At 45.9% G+C, this 15861-nt stretch overlaps 4 protein-coding genes across 4 annotated transcripts; 2 read left to right on the forward strand and 2 right to left on the reverse strand.

Annotated features, from left to right (window-relative positions):
* Nucleotides 1-6525: 6525 nt before the first annotated feature.
* ABOM_008791 (uncharacterized protein) lies at nucleotides 6526-8684 on the forward strand (the record flags this gene model as incomplete). Its single annotated transcript, XM_022535920.1, has 6 exons — nucleotides 6526-6644; nucleotides 6701-6735; nucleotides 6808-6877; nucleotides 6929-7096; nucleotides 7163-7521; nucleotides 7570-8684. The coding sequence occupies 6 exons, from the start codon at nucleotides 6526-6528 to the stop codon at nucleotides 8682-8684; spliced, it is 1866 nt and encodes a 621-aa protein (XP_022387386.1).
* Nucleotides 8685-9855: 1171 nt separating this feature from the next.
* On the reverse strand, nucleotides 9856-10434 carry ABOM_008792 (uncharacterized protein; the record flags this gene model as incomplete). Its single annotated transcript, XM_022535921.1, has 1 exon — nucleotides 9856-10434. One exon carries the CDS (start codon nucleotides 10432-10434, stop codon nucleotides 9856-9858), a length of 579 nt encoding a protein of 192 aa, XP_022387393.1.
* Nucleotides 10435-11668: 1234 nt separating this feature from the next.
* On the reverse strand, nucleotides 11669-13555 carry ABOM_008793 (uncharacterized protein; the record flags this gene model as incomplete). The annotated part of the gene is made up of 1 exon (XM_022535922.1): nucleotides 11669-13555. The coding sequence occupies one exon, from the start codon at nucleotides 13553-13555 to the stop codon at nucleotides 11669-11671; it is 1887 nt and encodes a 628-aa protein (XP_022387399.1).
* Nucleotides 13556-14112: 557 nt separating this feature from the next.
* Nucleotides 14113-15813, forward strand: ABOM_008794 (misato family protein; the record flags this gene model as incomplete). Its single annotated transcript, XM_022535923.1, has 4 exons — nucleotides 14113-14184; nucleotides 14256-14897; nucleotides 14953-15497; nucleotides 15555-15813. The coding sequence occupies 4 exons, from the start codon at nucleotides 14113-14115 to the stop codon at nucleotides 15811-15813; spliced, it is 1518 nt and encodes a 505-aa protein (XP_022387390.1).
* Nucleotides 15814-15861: the final 48 nt, after the last annotated feature.

The following is a 15861-nucleotide window of genomic DNA, read 5'->3' on the forward strand; positions in this document are numbered from 1 at the left end:
GGTCAGCTGCCTAATGCTCTTTCTTGTTCTGTTTTTGTCATTTTAAGCTTGACAAAGATATAATGGGGAAAGGGAAAGGGTTTAGTGGGTGTGTATAGGGATTACTATCTTATGATAGTCGCAGGAACTGTAATTATAAACAACCATATAGATTACCACTACTATAAGCAATGTCTTAAGTTGGGTAGAAAGATCACATTATTGTCAAATCTGGACGAGATGATTCGATCAGTAGAGGTCCTGTATGTATGTCCATACATACATCAATACCCTCTTCTACTAGTATGTACGGAGTATCAAATGTATCGTAACCGTACACTGACAGATTTTAGTTCAGCTTTTGCTAGCGCTGAGCTACGGGCTGCCCGGGAAACCAGATGATCATCAGCACGACGGCGAGAGATCTGGCACCAAGGCTGGAAAAGGCACATGATTGGATCTAACCGCTTCTGGTTATATTATTCGGCTACGTCTGGACCGTTTTAAATCCAGTCATCCATGGCCCGGGGATGCTTGTCCTTGTCCTTTTACAGGTGGTGAAATGCTTCAACCCTATATTTGATTAAAGAAAGATGACACCAGGAACACTCATTTTCTGCACCGCATAGACACGACCAAGTAAAATAAGTAATACCTATCACTGCAGCCTCCTTGACCCACAGTGTCCTAGCGTACCATACCGCAGTAGTTCTATTCACTGTTACGTCAGGTCCATAAGTTTCAATCGGATAGGTTACTGTGTAGTTGAACCCGATCAGTTCATGGTCAGTGCAGCGGTACCCTAACACTCGAGACTAGAGTCTGGACACGCGGGGATGGGTCGTTAATGGTACTAGATTACACAGCCCAGCAATCCTCTCAAGACACTGGCCTTTATTATCATGATCGAACAGCATTTGTCCCCAGTGATCCACACGTTACGCGTCCCAAAGCAAGAACCGACATACTGCAGCCATACTACACCCAGTAGTAGTTCAGGTAGTACAGGTTGCAATTTGTTAAAATTCTGCAAGGTGTTCAACAATTGTTCGCTTATGAATTTGTGCAATCTACCCAAGCTGTACAATTATATATCCGACATACCGAACCCACTTCGCTTTGTACTTACTATGTAGGAATTGTGACTCCGTATGTCCTCCTCCTCGGCATTCAATGCGTCTTGCGACCAGCAGAGGTCACCACCAAGCGGTTAAATGCGTTTTGAATGGTCCTTATGCTCTGCACAAACTACTCTAAGATTCCAGGGTTAACAATATGTTTGATTGAACAATCAACTAAGTCAGTGTGGCCGAGTGGTTAAGGCGATTGACTCGAACCATCTACGGAATATATTCGATATCAATTCCATTCGTGGGCACAGGTTCGAATCCTGTCGCTGACGATTTTTGCCGTCCGGCCGGGAGGGTATAATAATGTCAGGCTGTAGTCCAAATCTACCCATATGTATTATTATTATATATATATACACTGTCAATAAGTGATGGATGGTATGGTCTACTGCCAACCATGAGCAAGAAACGCTGTGAATTGAAATAACCCGGGACTTGTCGATAAGTCACAGCTTGATTCTTAGTTCCCACATATAACTTTTTACTAAACCCCGAATATCTAACTTTCTTATCAATATATTGGGTACGAGTTGTCACCGCATGGGGTATCGCATATCAAAATTTCTGACGCGCGGGGGCTTGGCGCAGTTTGCAAAAGGTGTGGTGGTGGGTGTGATGAGAATTGGACTGTCAATTCTCACCACAGTCCCCCGCCTCGGCTGCTGTTTTACAATACGTACGGGGTAGTTATATACTTAATACAAAAATAGCCATCACCAGGCAGCGCAAAAAGGAAAAAACCGTCAGCGACAGGATTCGAACCTGTGCCCACGAATGGAATTGATATCGAATATATTCCGTAGATGGTTCGAGTCAATCGCCTTAACCACTCGGCCACACTGACTTGGTTGCTTATTAGATCTCACTATTGGCTATATACATCATCAAAACACTCTAGCAGTGATGTATAACCCTAACTTAGAACTAGCACGCTATCCGCAGCGCCAGCCAGCTCAAGGTTCACCGAGCTCCACTTCATCAGTGACACATACTAGTTATACAACACCAGCACGACGGCTGCGCCTTCTGCGCTTAGAGACACGTCGAGTATCGGATAGTATTTACTCTCGGGGATACGGGGAATACATCTGGCAACGACAATACATGGCAACGGCTAGTAAAAACAGCCTCTAAAAGCAGCGGTTATATCTTGGTTACTCCAAGCATCTACGCGGTTTTGAGTAAGAAGTTGTCACCGGTAGGGAAAGCAAATGAACGTGGGTGAGGTCTGACTCTGTTTTCAGAGAGACGTATACAGATCCTTCCATCTGGGACAATCAAAAACAGAAGGAAAAGATGTCAGCGACAGGATATCTGCGCCCGCGAACGAAATTTATTAAATAACGAATACTTAGATGGTTCAAGACAACCGTTCGGCCACACTGACTTTTATGATAAATAGTGATGAAAAAAAGGCATACATAATACTTTTTGGCCATCTGATGTTAGTATCACGGTTCCGATATGAGATCGGCCTTCCTCTGGCAATTTTTATTATTTCTCAAGCTTGTTTTTCTTTTGTGTTGGCCTCTTATCTACTATCGGGTTGTTTGGAGCCAGAGTATATTTTCTTTTGGGTTTTACTATTCTATTATTATCAGTGTAAATATTATTCTTAAAAGCTTGCGGTATCGGATAACTATTGAACAACGATATATTTCTTGGGTTAATATATAATATCTCCGAGGTCTTTAATTTCTTTTCCATATTAACTTTAATATATCTATACCAAATAATAAATTTCTAAGTCTTCGACTATTTTTAGATACTATATAAATAGTAGTCCAGTATCCAAATCAATCAGGTTATAAACAGTTAGATTAAGATCTATTTTTAAGATATTTCTATATTGAGAATATCTTCTAGATCTTGACCAGTACTGGGGGCCGATTCTTCTTCGGTAGAGATATCGAATATATCGTCCACCTCACGAGCGACACTTTCATTGGCATCGCTCGTACTCTCTTGATTTTTTATCAGCCTGCTCCTCGTTTAAGGGATATAAAACTTCGGGTTATAGGCCAAGCTCCGTTATGAGCAATTTGACTATAAGGAGGGCCTCGAGCTTAGTGGTATTACGTCGACGTATCTTTGACCCTGGCAATCTTTTGGCACCATGCGCTCTCTTTCTCGGAAGGATAAGGCTAAGGGCTAAAATCCCATATCGTATAGAGCTACCAGGAGCCTCTGCCAAGCGGCGAAGGTCATCCTCTGTGTTGAACCCTTTCGTAGTCAGCCAAACCTTCAACAACGGCATCGGTTGGGCCAGCCTCAGGTATTCTACCATTGTTCTCGTCGTCCCATCTCCGGACAATTAAGGGAACACAAAGAGCAGACCCATAGAATGATAGAAAATTTGTAAGGTCAGTCATAGCAGACACGAACCAAAAGTCGTTCGTTATTTGAAACGCCTCTTTCCCATACTTAGTCCACAATTCCGAGAGAGGAGCAGGTACAAGGATAAAAATCCTTGTGATTTTGTGTTGGTTGATCCCGATCCAGGCATCATGGTCTATCTCTGCCAAAGCTAATTTTACCTTCTTCAACGGGGCGTCATCTGGGAGGGCTGCTTCTTGAGCACTGTCACCGCATATAATGATAACGCGCAATCGGCTGCGAAGGATCACTTTCCTGGTGGCCGTGCGGATAGTTTCCATGTCAATGGGGCGAGGGGGAGCAACCTGAAAGCTACCTGGAATATGAACCTACTTCTGGAGATTGTACATCCAGATTAAAGAGTTTGACTCGCTGAAGCCGCTCTCTTACAAACCCCACGGTACATTGGCAGTTTCACCTTGAGCCTTGTATTCGTCTAACGGTGTAAGGTCGAGAACTATGCCAACAGAAGCTTCGATACTTCCAACCGGAGCGACAAGCTCAGCTTGATATGTCGGCTCTTACTGGCGTGTTTTGGCTGATGTTGACTTGAACCAAGAATTAGTATCTATGGCCGCCCCTTCAAAAGTTCCTCAAGCGTTGTCATCTGCTTGCCCCAAGAAGGATCCCCTGAGATTCGCATTGCTCTCAATTGCTTGGTAAATGGTGGCGTAGTAGCCCTTGGGGCTCATATGCTTCCTGTAAGGTAGGCTCTCATTCACAGGTTGCTGGCCAGCCTTATAATCTAAGCCACTTCGAATTTGGACCAATTTTGAATCTCAGGGTCTGGTGAATCTTCCAGAGATTGCATAAGCTCATGGCGGATTTTAGGATCCAGCTCTTTCCCCTGGAGCAAAGGAGTCACAATATTCAAACTCGTCCCTGTGTACTGGCCTTGCGGGCATGGTCCAAAGAAGAAGTCTAATGTCTTTACAGGAAGCGATGGGAAAGCTCGACACATGATCGTGTTTAAGAAATTTTCGAAGACCACCTTTACTGCCTTGTCAGTGTTGGTGAAAAAGGTACAGCCCACTGCCGTATAAAGTTAGCACGCCGTAAACCATTGCTTTGCTTAATAATGTAATAAGGAAGGCTGTCCTAGGAACCATTGCGAATGGCACTCATATGTTGTGGTATTCGGCCTTTTGCCTGATTGGATTATCCTACATATGGATGCCAATACTCGGAGCTTTCAACATAGGTAACGAAATCCAAGTACGCCTTCGTTGGGCTCATGCCAAGTTTTTGGAGCCATGGTCTGCTTTAAACGGATATCGTGCAGCCTAGTATATGTGAGTAGGCTAGCCCTAAGGCTAAATAAGGGAAACTACATACATGTCAACAGTGAGAACTTTACCCTGCAAAGCTCTGACTATTGGGTCGATTGTGTTGTACATCATATCTACAAAAGCTTCCGGGTCTCCGACAGCTTCAATAATAACTCTGTATGGGGTGGGATTAAACCTACCAGCTTTCTATCGGAGAATAGAAAGTTGACCAGTATCCTCATAGCGGGTTTCAAGCTGGGGAAAACGATCTAGAGAAACGAGTACCTCATTAGTACATAGGATCTCCATATAAGGGATGCGGATTCGCGGCCCTGCCTGCAGGACTGGTGGCCCATTGGGACCAGTAGAGCCTGTATTGCTAGCGAAAGGTAAAGAGCACGTGGGTATTGCGTCGAGAGTTGAAGTTGTGCTTTGACCGCAGCATCCACAACAAGGAATAGCATTGCAGATATCAGGGCATCCATATCCCGGAGAAAAATGGTTGCCACATGTTTTACAAGCCGGATCACAATTATGTTGATAAGTCGTGAGTTTGCGACAGTCGTGGCAATAAATAACTGGCCCATCTACTTCCGAAATTCGTCCTCATCCTCCTTATAGCGAGGTACCTTGCGACGAGGCCATTTTTGTCTAAACGCATTGCGGGGAGCCATGTTGTAACTCTGAGTGAGAATTGAATATGCGACCAGAAGATGAAGAGGTCCCCAACCGAGTTGTCCAATCATTCAGTCAGTCACCTTTTAGGATAGACAACATATGAAATGTGATGACGTACCACGGTGATAGTCTCCATGCATGACCATTGTTTCTGCTGTCAGGTATCTCGAATCGGATAAGGCATACTCTTTCCTACAGTTGCCCAAAGAAATATTGAGTAGAAGCCATGTGATGATGATTTAACGTAAATTTTAAAATAACCTTCAATATGCAATGCATCGTTCCCGCTCCATGTTCACAGTATACTAGTGTGACTCGCTTTCTAGAGTCTGGACATGATGAGGAGTATATTACATAGGAAAAACCACAAGATTACAATTCGATCTGCTTTGCTCAACTTTGGTCAAGATACGCTTGTTAGGACGAAGACTGCGCCCACTAAGGTTGTGGTGTCAATGCTGACAGTAGTGAGGAGCTTGAGGAGTGAGAATTCATTGGGGGCATACCCGGTGATTGGGGCATCAGTGGTATAGTAAAGATGCAATAGATTCTCAGAAAGCGTCGTGAATTAAAGACTAAATTTCAGTCAGTCTTTTGATGATATAGCTGTACCTGAAATATTGTCGTGTGTTTTGCGAACTTATGCAGGCCGCTCAAAACAATATTGATTTGCCAAGACAATGGATTTGAATCTCATCAGTGATGAATAGCCATCAGGACTGGGGAGTCTCTACCAGGAAGTATGTCCACCAATATTTACCCTCTAATATATTTCTTAGTGTAATGCCTTATGAGGTATGTAGCCACTCGGTAATTGATTTTGATGTTGAATTAACTGTATAGGTATAGTATACAGGGGATGGTCTCCCAAAGGGGTTATAATGCCATGCCGACTAACCAAGCCTGGCGAGACACCTGCCTCAGGCGGCGACAGTTCCCATTCGATCTCCGCAACTCTGTGTGCTATCGTCAACGTCCGATGGTCGGTCGGATCAAGGTCCCCATCCCCCCTCAATGCAACCACACCAGTGATTACAATCATTCCGACCATCTGATGGAGTCAGGAAGCTCCTTCTCTTATGCGCGTTTCTACAATGGCACCCGGTCCTCTTAGAAGAAAACCTTTAGGGGTCGATGTACCCCGCACGCCTGTCCTGGAATCGCCGCCTCCCATTGCCGCCTTATTCGTGATCCGCTTCGACATCAAGGCCGGGTAAGTTCGATATGATCATTCTAACAACATCGTGTTGACCGCAGAGAACTATATAGCTATGTGGTATCCTGGAAGCGCACAGTCCCCGGAGGTGAGTGACACATAAATCTCGCGACAAGGTTGTTCTCTCTGCTTGAACTTGGCTAACTCAATCGAATGCTAGCTGAGGTTGAAGGAATCGTCGAATACAAATCACTACCGTCTGGCCTACACAATGTTTCAGAAGACCTAGTGTACGTTTGAAAACACCGTTCACGATATCATCAAGTTCATAGCTGTTGTAGGTATTTCGTGCACGAACAATATGCTGGTATCAGCGCTTTCATCAACCAGCCCGCAGAAGAAGCTGAGCGAAATGCGAAGATGTTTTCTGTTGGTGTCCTAGTACCATTGAGCTCCGGAAGGCTAGGTAAAAGCTGGCGACATGCCCCGAAACTCAGAGAATTGGCGCAGTAAGCTAACCCCTTCTATATTGCGTGCGGCGTTTCACGTCTGTTCTGACCCTGTTTGACTTGCAGAATCTATGCCCTAGACATGTCTCATACAGAACCGCTATTGAAGTACTGGGAAACTTATGAGATCCGCGATAGCGACTTATCCGGCGTGCCTCCGGATTCTCCTTTGGAATCTCCTCTCAGCCTTCGCTTGAGGGCGCACGGAGAGCGACCGGACCACTCACTTAGAAACCGCACATTCAGCGACGCTATTGTGCTGGAAACGCCCAGGCCGGCCCTGACGCCTTTCCATCCAGCTTCATCCCTTCCTGAATTCCTTGATTGTTTTGGGCCCCTCATATACCCATTGTATAGAGCAACATTACTCCGCAAGAAAATACTTTTCATGGCCGAAGCACCCGTTCATATGCCTTGTAACTACGGTAAGGTCTATCCCACTATCTTTTCACATCTCTGCTGACATATAGTAGTATACGATCTATCTTTGCTAGCTTCCTTACCTAATTCACTTGTTCCTTTGCTCCCGTCGACCGGCATACCTAGTCTGCGGCCGCGGCCGCTATTCAACGTTGGCATTCATGATATCCCGTATCTTTCTTCTTTTGCAGGTGTCCCCGCCAACACCCAGCCAGATGCTTCTTGGATTGCCTGTAGCACAGATAGCGTGCTAACCATCAAGTCTGAGCTCTTCGATGTACTTGTTACGTTGCCTCCGCCTTATTCTAAGGACGCAGCCGAGAAAGTATTTCCAAAGATATCCATATTGCCGACATCAACCGTGAAACACAACACACCTCAAGCGGTCCAGTTAAAGGCAACACAGCGGGATGCGCGCCGCTATGCCACGCTTCGCAAGGGCTTGCGTCAAGTTTCCTCGAGCGACGATGGCCAATCTGGCGAGGAGGACGATTCTGATGCTGCGTCAACATACTCATCCAGCCCCATTGTTGAGCCCATATCTTGGACCCGGCTAGCGTACACCTCCTTTATCTGGTGGGCATCGGCTGGTGAGAAGCGTGATGGGTTATCAGAAGAGGAGGAGGAAGAACATCAGATCCAACAAGATACTCAGCTTTTAGCGAGTGTGGAACATCCAGCTAGCCCGCCTTCTGGATCTGTCGGCCGTAGTAGCTTGCAACCATCAGAAACCTCTTACGAACCTCCTGAAATTGCCGTTGTGGCATACTTCCGTCGTATGACCACACAGATCTTCGTCACCTTATCCGATGCCATCGCTCGACACGACAGTCAGAATGCGCCGGACGAAGAAGTGGAGCCTAATGATGATGATCATATTCCTTACGAAGACGATCCGGGTGATGACCTAGAACCCCCTGTCACCATAGGCCGCCAATCTACTCAAGAAGATGATAGGTCTCCATTACTTCAAGAGGAGGCTTCCAGCTCTCCACATAGCGATGACAAACCAATCAAGATCACTACAGAAGACATGGCTGAGATGGGTCTTGACGTCTGGAGTGCGGCAGACCGTATTTTTGTCAAGGAGCTGGTCCGCTGTTGGTGGAATCGCAAGGCATATGTGGACAGTGCTCGTGTACGCTGCTGTGGGATTTCCATTCTTTGAATTGCCATATGGGTAGTTCATTTATCTAAGATTCTTTCACTTAACTTCAGGGTGAATAGCCATATTCATATACGGGATAGAAGCAATTGCAATATTATCCCCAAAGACCCGCTTCATAAATAACTCCTTTGTATAGCCCTCTTTTCTGCCTCAACGTATTCCGGATGCTGTTCCTGATTAGAGCGGCTGCCTAGTATGCCACACAGTCAAATCTAAAGCTCCCTTTCAGCGTCCCACCATGAGCCTCTGCATTTGTCTCACCTCATCCTCCAGGTGATACAAGATCGCGGTGCAACGACGCAAAGATTCATTCTTCCAATGAGGGCAGCCGTCGAAATGACAAGTTCACTAACGCAGTCAGCGGAAAATAAAGTAATAAGTATAAATTCGCACTTGGTATGTCAGCGTGCAATCAACTAAATCAAGCTTTAACACTGAAATACTGAAGGGAATATTCACCTTCCCCAAGAAGCGCCTCCAATGTGAACAATCACGTGATTATTCGTAGCCCTGGATCAATAATACACAAAAGAAGCAGCATGAGACCATAGCGAGCCAAAGATGCTTGGTTTGCTCTCAGTATATTACTAGTAGTTGCTATATCCAGAAAAGTAACCTCTGTTAATTTGATTTAGAGTTACTCGACAAGGGGATCACTGCAACTTGACTGTTGTCCAATCCTGCTGGTAGTATATCATGGTTGAAATTTTGAGAATGGCACTATGAGGCTTCAAAATACTCGATAATTTCTAGAAAACGTTAACTACAGTATCCGCTATTGCGTGGACTGAGATAAGTTGTAATATTAATAGACAACTTTTGGGTAGTCAGACAAATCTAGTCTAACGGGATAAATCGGTCTTCCTACAAGCTAAGCCAGGTATAATCGGCCACGAAACAGACTAAAGAAGCGAAAAGCGTGCGCCAACTGCATATGAGTAGCCTACCTTGGTGAAATACATATGACAACCTTGTAACCTAATATATCCCCCAAGCTATGAGCTTATTTCCACTATTCGTCTCTCTTCAGACGCATTAAATGACTGTAGAGTGCTATCCAGCTCTACTACCTTACAGTTCTCCTCAACACGTTGAGCAGCCATTGCCCCAGGTATAGGAATTATCGCACCACAACCACCGGTATTCGAAGGTGCTCGGATCCACGCCGAATCTAACTGCGCGGGGGTGACACCTTGATACTTGGTGAACACTTTGAGCTTATCAATTGGATTGAGGTTCTTGAGGAAATTTCGCCCCGATCATCGTCAGCAAAACTTGATATTCGCCAGCGTGTTGCTTTCCATGTCAAAGAATCGAGACTCGCCGCTGGCTGAAACTGACCAAACATATGATGAATATCGCCCTTCGGGATATCCTCCAGCTTGGTAACCTGACCAATCAAGAAACCATACCCCAACGGGGTATATACAAGAATCGGAATACCAAGCTCCTTACAAATGTCCACTGCCCCATTAGTGAGGATATTGGCGCTCCATAGGGAGAACTCGACCTCAACAGCACTGATAGGGGGTACGGCGTGCGCACGACGGATAGTTGCCGTGTCTACCTCGGACAGACCCTTGACCCTCCTCGACGAGTTCCTTGAGTGCCCCAGAGTCTCCTTGGCGGGAACATTGCAGTCTATGTGCACAGGGCCGAAGATGTCGATTTTATTGGCTCTGCCTAGGATGTAGTTGTACTCTTCAATGCTAGCGTGGACGCCCGCCCTCGTAGTAGTTGAAGATAGCATCGTGGGGTCTAAGCATGCCCGGATGAATAGCGTAGCCTTAGGAGCATCCTCGGGGTGTTTTTCGAAGTAGCGGCGGGGGACCTGGCAAAAGCCTGATCGTGATCATGCTAAGCAGTCTGAAGCCCATCTCGGGCAATGTATCCGAAATGGTCATGGCAATATCAATCTAAGGCAAACTCTTCACACCAGGAGAAACTAAAAGGAGAAAGAAAACAAGGGTAAAATTATCTAAGAGTTCCTTCAGTGCCCATTACCCAAAATGTCTGTTTATTAACAGAGCAACCCGGAGTTAAGTACCAGTTTTAGTGACGGATATACAGCAGGCTACAGAGCCAGGCTTAGGAATAACTGGGGGTGCAATAAGTCTCCCTGCTCTCTTGATAATATTCTTGTATTAGATATCCTATAACAGGCCAGGCCAAGTACGTTAAGTAGTCGGAGAACTGACGGTTACAATAGACATGCAGGTAGGAGCGCTATAACTACTAGTAGTGGAATGACCAGCACCTTTGCCACGGACATGATTGGTTGAGCTGTGTCTTTATTGGCGGACCTGGAACGAATGTTTCCGACTCAAATCGGCGTATGTATCGCATATCGCCGACGGAATTTCATCTGGTGCAGGGCTTAAGCTGTATATCCTAAGCAAAATGGATGGTCTCATGCATTCAAACTGCGTTAGGAAGTATCACAGCCTGTGCCAGAGAGCAGGCACACTATGTGTGCCATCTAAAGGTTAAGACCTATTCTAGTATCCGCAGTATACCCTTAGGTTCATGGGGTCAAGCCTTTTCATTCACCTTATCATAGAAAATCACTTATTTACATTATGAACGAGATATATACAAGTGGACAAAGGAAATGTAGTAAATAGTTCAATGAACCTAGTAGGAAACGAGTGGAATGCCTGTGCATGGTGCAAAAAGAAAGTATGAAAGGAAGCCGAGATTCCTTGTTCTAAACTTCCCATCATGTGTTGCAAAAAGGATATGCCGAAACCCATCGGGCAGAAAAGTTGTAGACGAAATTATCGTAAAGGCGAGCCGGAATACCCAAAAGACACTGAGTGGTGATTAAGAGCTCCGTTAAATTGCCATCGAAGAAGAAAAAAGAAAACCTCCCAGAACGCCATTCCCTTTGGAGCACCAGGGTATCATAAGTTATCCAGAGTTAATAAATGCCTCTGTCCAAATCGTCGTAAACATCTATCAGGCTATGTAATGTGAGATAAGTGTTACCGGTGGAACATCCTGACTGGCGCACTCATGTCCCTTCGACTGCGTATCTCACTGTACCTTCCATCTGGATTCTGAACGGCAGGAATCCGACGCGCTGCTCTAACAGGAGTCACACCCATGCCACCAGCGCGTAACGTACTTTCGTTGGCACTGACAGATCTCTTCATATTGTTGGTTCGACCCCTCCTTGCCCGGATTTGTGCCAGGGCTTCCTCTCGGTCGATAGGCGTTCCCGGGACACCAAGCAAGTGGTCTGGTTCCACGCTTTCATTCCGCAATGGTATTCTCCTGATGCTATCATGTCCATCAACATTGCCTTCGAACCGATGCTGCTCAGGTACTTCAGAGTCCCATGGCACGTCGCTAGTAGCGGGTGAAGGACGGACCTTAGAGGGGGAGAGCGGAGCACAGGCTTGGATCTTATGAACTGGTTCAAAAGGTGTCTCATCCCATGGTACGTCGTATTTCGCAAGTGGGCTAGTGACCTGTGGCTGGGGGATCGATCGGTTCTCAGTGATAAGCTGAGGAAGCTCTACAATATCATGCTCCAGCTTTTTCGTTGGTGACCTTCGGACAGGAGATGGAATTGTATGAAAAGTTCCAGTGGCAGGTGAGAATGTTATGGTAGTTTCCTCTGGCTGTGGCTGATCTTCTGGTTCTGGTTCTTCAGCGGACTCGATAGAATGACCAGAACTTTTACCGGGAGAGTTTTCAACATGCGGTTTGGCGCCTGCATGTTCATCTTTGTCGATGTTTTCGTCGGAACCATCGGGTTTTTTGGTTGCGTGTTGTGTCGTATCTTGAATATGGCTCTTTTCTCGCTCTTCTTCGATACGACAAGTGCATCGTTTGAACATGCATTCCACCTTCAGGAACTCTATCATATCTTCTGCGTCGACCCTCAGCTGTCGTTCGGATTCTAATTGTATTTGTAATTTGTGAATATCGTCGCCTTTCGTTTCCGGCAAATCCAAATTTCGGATTTCGTTCCGAGGTGTAACATCGGAGACCCTTGGCCTCTTTGGAGGAGTATCTTGGGCAACAGAATGGTTGAAACGGCCTTGCAATGGCGTGTCGTCGGATTCTTCTGCAGATCGTTTCGGTCTTCGAGGGGTAGGCGTTTGGAGGAATGCAAGGTCGCCTTCTGCTAGTGATAGTCTTCCAACATCTCCTTTGTGCATATCCTGGGCACGTGCTTCTAGAGTATCCGCATGGCTGTTTGCTTCTGCCGCTCGCAAGCGTCCTTTCAATACCTCCATTTCCTCCATCAGACCCGCGAGTGTGTACGCGCGCTCGAACGCCTCCTGCTTCGCCTTTTCCTTCGCTTCCCGTTCTGACTGGACCTCATCCTTTAATACCTTGGCCTCAGATCTCGCCTGTTTTAATTCTTCCTGAGCTTTTACCAATACAGACCCTGCCCGAAAAGCCTCTTTTCTCGCCTTCCGTATTTCCTTCTCAAACACTGCTCTTTCATGGGCTTGTCGTGTCTTTGCGGTTTGTAATTCTTCGAGCAACGATTCGAGTCTCTCACTGATGCGACGCTCACGAGACTGGGCTTCTGAGAGTTGAGCAGAAACATTGACCAGTGCGGACTCCGCCTCCTCACGACCTAGGATAGCACGTTGAAGAGCCGCCGAGTTTCCGGCAGATGACTGTGTCGAAGGCGCTGCTGGACTGTTCCCTCGCGATAAATTGTTCAAATACGCAACCTTGGCTTGGACTTCTGATAAACCTCTAGGTTTCCGTTGCATATTGCGTACGTCATTAGGTAACGTTGGTGAGTTGGGAAACGCCTGCTGATTCAGGCGCTCTGGTGACAGAGGGTTCAGCGCTTTCGTTGGGCTTGACAGAGGATTATTGAACACCTTTGAAGGGCTAGACATGACGCTTGATGGGGAATCCATGTTCCAGTACTATATATTATCCGATTAGTAGTCTGATGTTCCCCAGTTGGACATGACAGTCTGCCTTGGGAGAAGGAGTATTAATGAAAAACCAAGTCCCGTCGTTAATCGATCGTTGTGGAGGTGTTCGGTTGATCCCTATCGGTGACGCACCCACAACAACGCCTCTTAGCTTGTTTATTGCCCATCCACGGCATGTCATGTGATTGTTGCCCTTGACTACCAGTCTTTGCCGAATGTGGTCTAGAGATATCATGTGGAATGTGATGGACGTTAAACCGTAATTGGAAGCGAGGATCCCACCTGGTCCGTGCATTTGGCTTGATGCTTGCAATACTACTGGCATTACTTCCTTTTAAATCTGTATACGGTTTCTTGGGAGGCAGATATACTCGCACTTGGAGTAGTTCTCATACTTATCAAAAATATATCAGCTCTACCTGATCTTCACCATGTATGTACGTTATGGCGATCAAGTTATCTGTTCAAAGAGTGTGCTAATGATGTTACTGTGCGCACTAAAGTTCTAGTTAAGCATGCATGAAATCATTACCCTTCAACTAGGGCAGCGGGCCAATTATTTGGCAACTCATTTTTGGAACCTCCAGGTATATGTCATTTACATTAATGGGCTATATACATTTCATCAAGCACTGCTCTAATGATTAGGAAATAACAGGAGTCTTATTTTACCTACAATGGAGAAGAGGAATCTCCTGTAGACCATGACGTCCATTTTCGTCCTGGTGTGGGCGCAGACGGGACAGAGACCTTCACCCCTAGGACAGTAATATATGATTTAAAAGGTGCTTTTGGTACTCTTCGAAAGTATACCGCACTGTATGAATTGACAGAGGATGTGAACCTCGGCCAAGGCCTATGGGATGGTAAAGAAGTCATACAACAACAGACACCGATCCCTCAAAGTGACTACCAGAAGAACCTAGATGCAGGGATCCCTGCTCCCAAACTTACAACTGAAACAGTTCGATACTGGTCTGACTATAATCGCCTCTTTTATCACCCCCGCTCGATCGTTCAATTGAATGATTATGAGCTGCACAGCAAGATCATGCCTTTCGAAGATTGGAATGTCGGAGAAGACCTTTTTGGTGACCTTGACAAAGAGCATGATCTTCTTGATAGAGATGTGAGACCATTCGCAGAGGAATGTGATCAATTACGTGCAATTCAGTTGTTTACAAGTTCTGATGATGCTTGGGGTGGTTTCTCTGCTAGATATGTCGACAGGCTGCGAGATGAATTCGGTAAAAAGTCTGTCTGGGTCTGGGCAATTGAAGGTGGATCAAAGGTGTCTCGTGTGAGTTATTTTTATTTTATCTCTGCAATATGTCTAATACTTCTCCTTATCTCAGCAAACTCAACTTAAACGGGATATGAACAAAGCCCGGACCATATACAGCATCTCCCCCCAATCATCACTGTATACACCAATTATTGATCCGCCCAGCCACACCCCAAGCAAAGTGTTTTTCGACTCGCAGTCTGAATGGCATACCACTGCACTTATCAGCTCTGCTATGGAAAGCGTTACACTTCCAACGCGTCTTCGGCAATTCTATGACTTCGAGTCCTCCTTAGCCGGTGATGATGGCACTCACAAAATTTTCGAGTTGCAATCCTCCGTCACCTCGGACAATGGAACCAATGAACAGCACCTTCCTGTTAAAGGGCCATTGACTGAAACAAGTGCCTCGGAACAGGGAGCAGTGAAATCTCAGGCAGAATTTGAGTTGGACTTTACCTACGATGGGCATGGAAGCAGCAACTCACATATATTCAACCAGCTGCAGGTTTGGCGTGGAGCAAAACCTGACCAGGGCAACGAGTCCGTTCCTCGAGAGGATCTTGGCCTCTCTCGGAAGCAGCGTTACTATAATTCAGCCCCGATGTTCCAAAGGTGAGAGCCAGCGTAGCAGTTTGTACGTGATGCTATTCTTGGTCTAACATGAAACAGCTTCCACGCGCCCATAGCATTCCCCATTCTTGACAGCTACCCCAGTCATATGTTCTCAGGGGCAAAGCAAAACAAGATAAATGTTCTCGCAGCGCTTACTGCATCCTCCCGGACAGCGGAAAGAATCAAATTGTTGGAGACAGTTGCTGGGCGAATTATTGGCGTTGATGAACGTGAAACACTCGTCAATGGATTGGGGGAGATTCGAGAATCCTACGAAACCGGATGGATGAGTGATTCGGATTTTGATGACGAATAGTGGCTTGAATATATAGCATATGGAACATTTCATTTGTGCAAAAATGCT

This window comes from Aspergillus bombycis (assembly GCF_001792695.1).
Source record: "Aspergillus bombycis strain NRRL26010 chromosome Unknown contig00066, whole genome shotgun sequence".
Classification (NCBI taxonomy): domain Eukaryota; kingdom Fungi; phylum Ascomycota; class Eurotiomycetes; order Eurotiales; family Aspergillaceae; genus Aspergillus; species Aspergillus bombycis.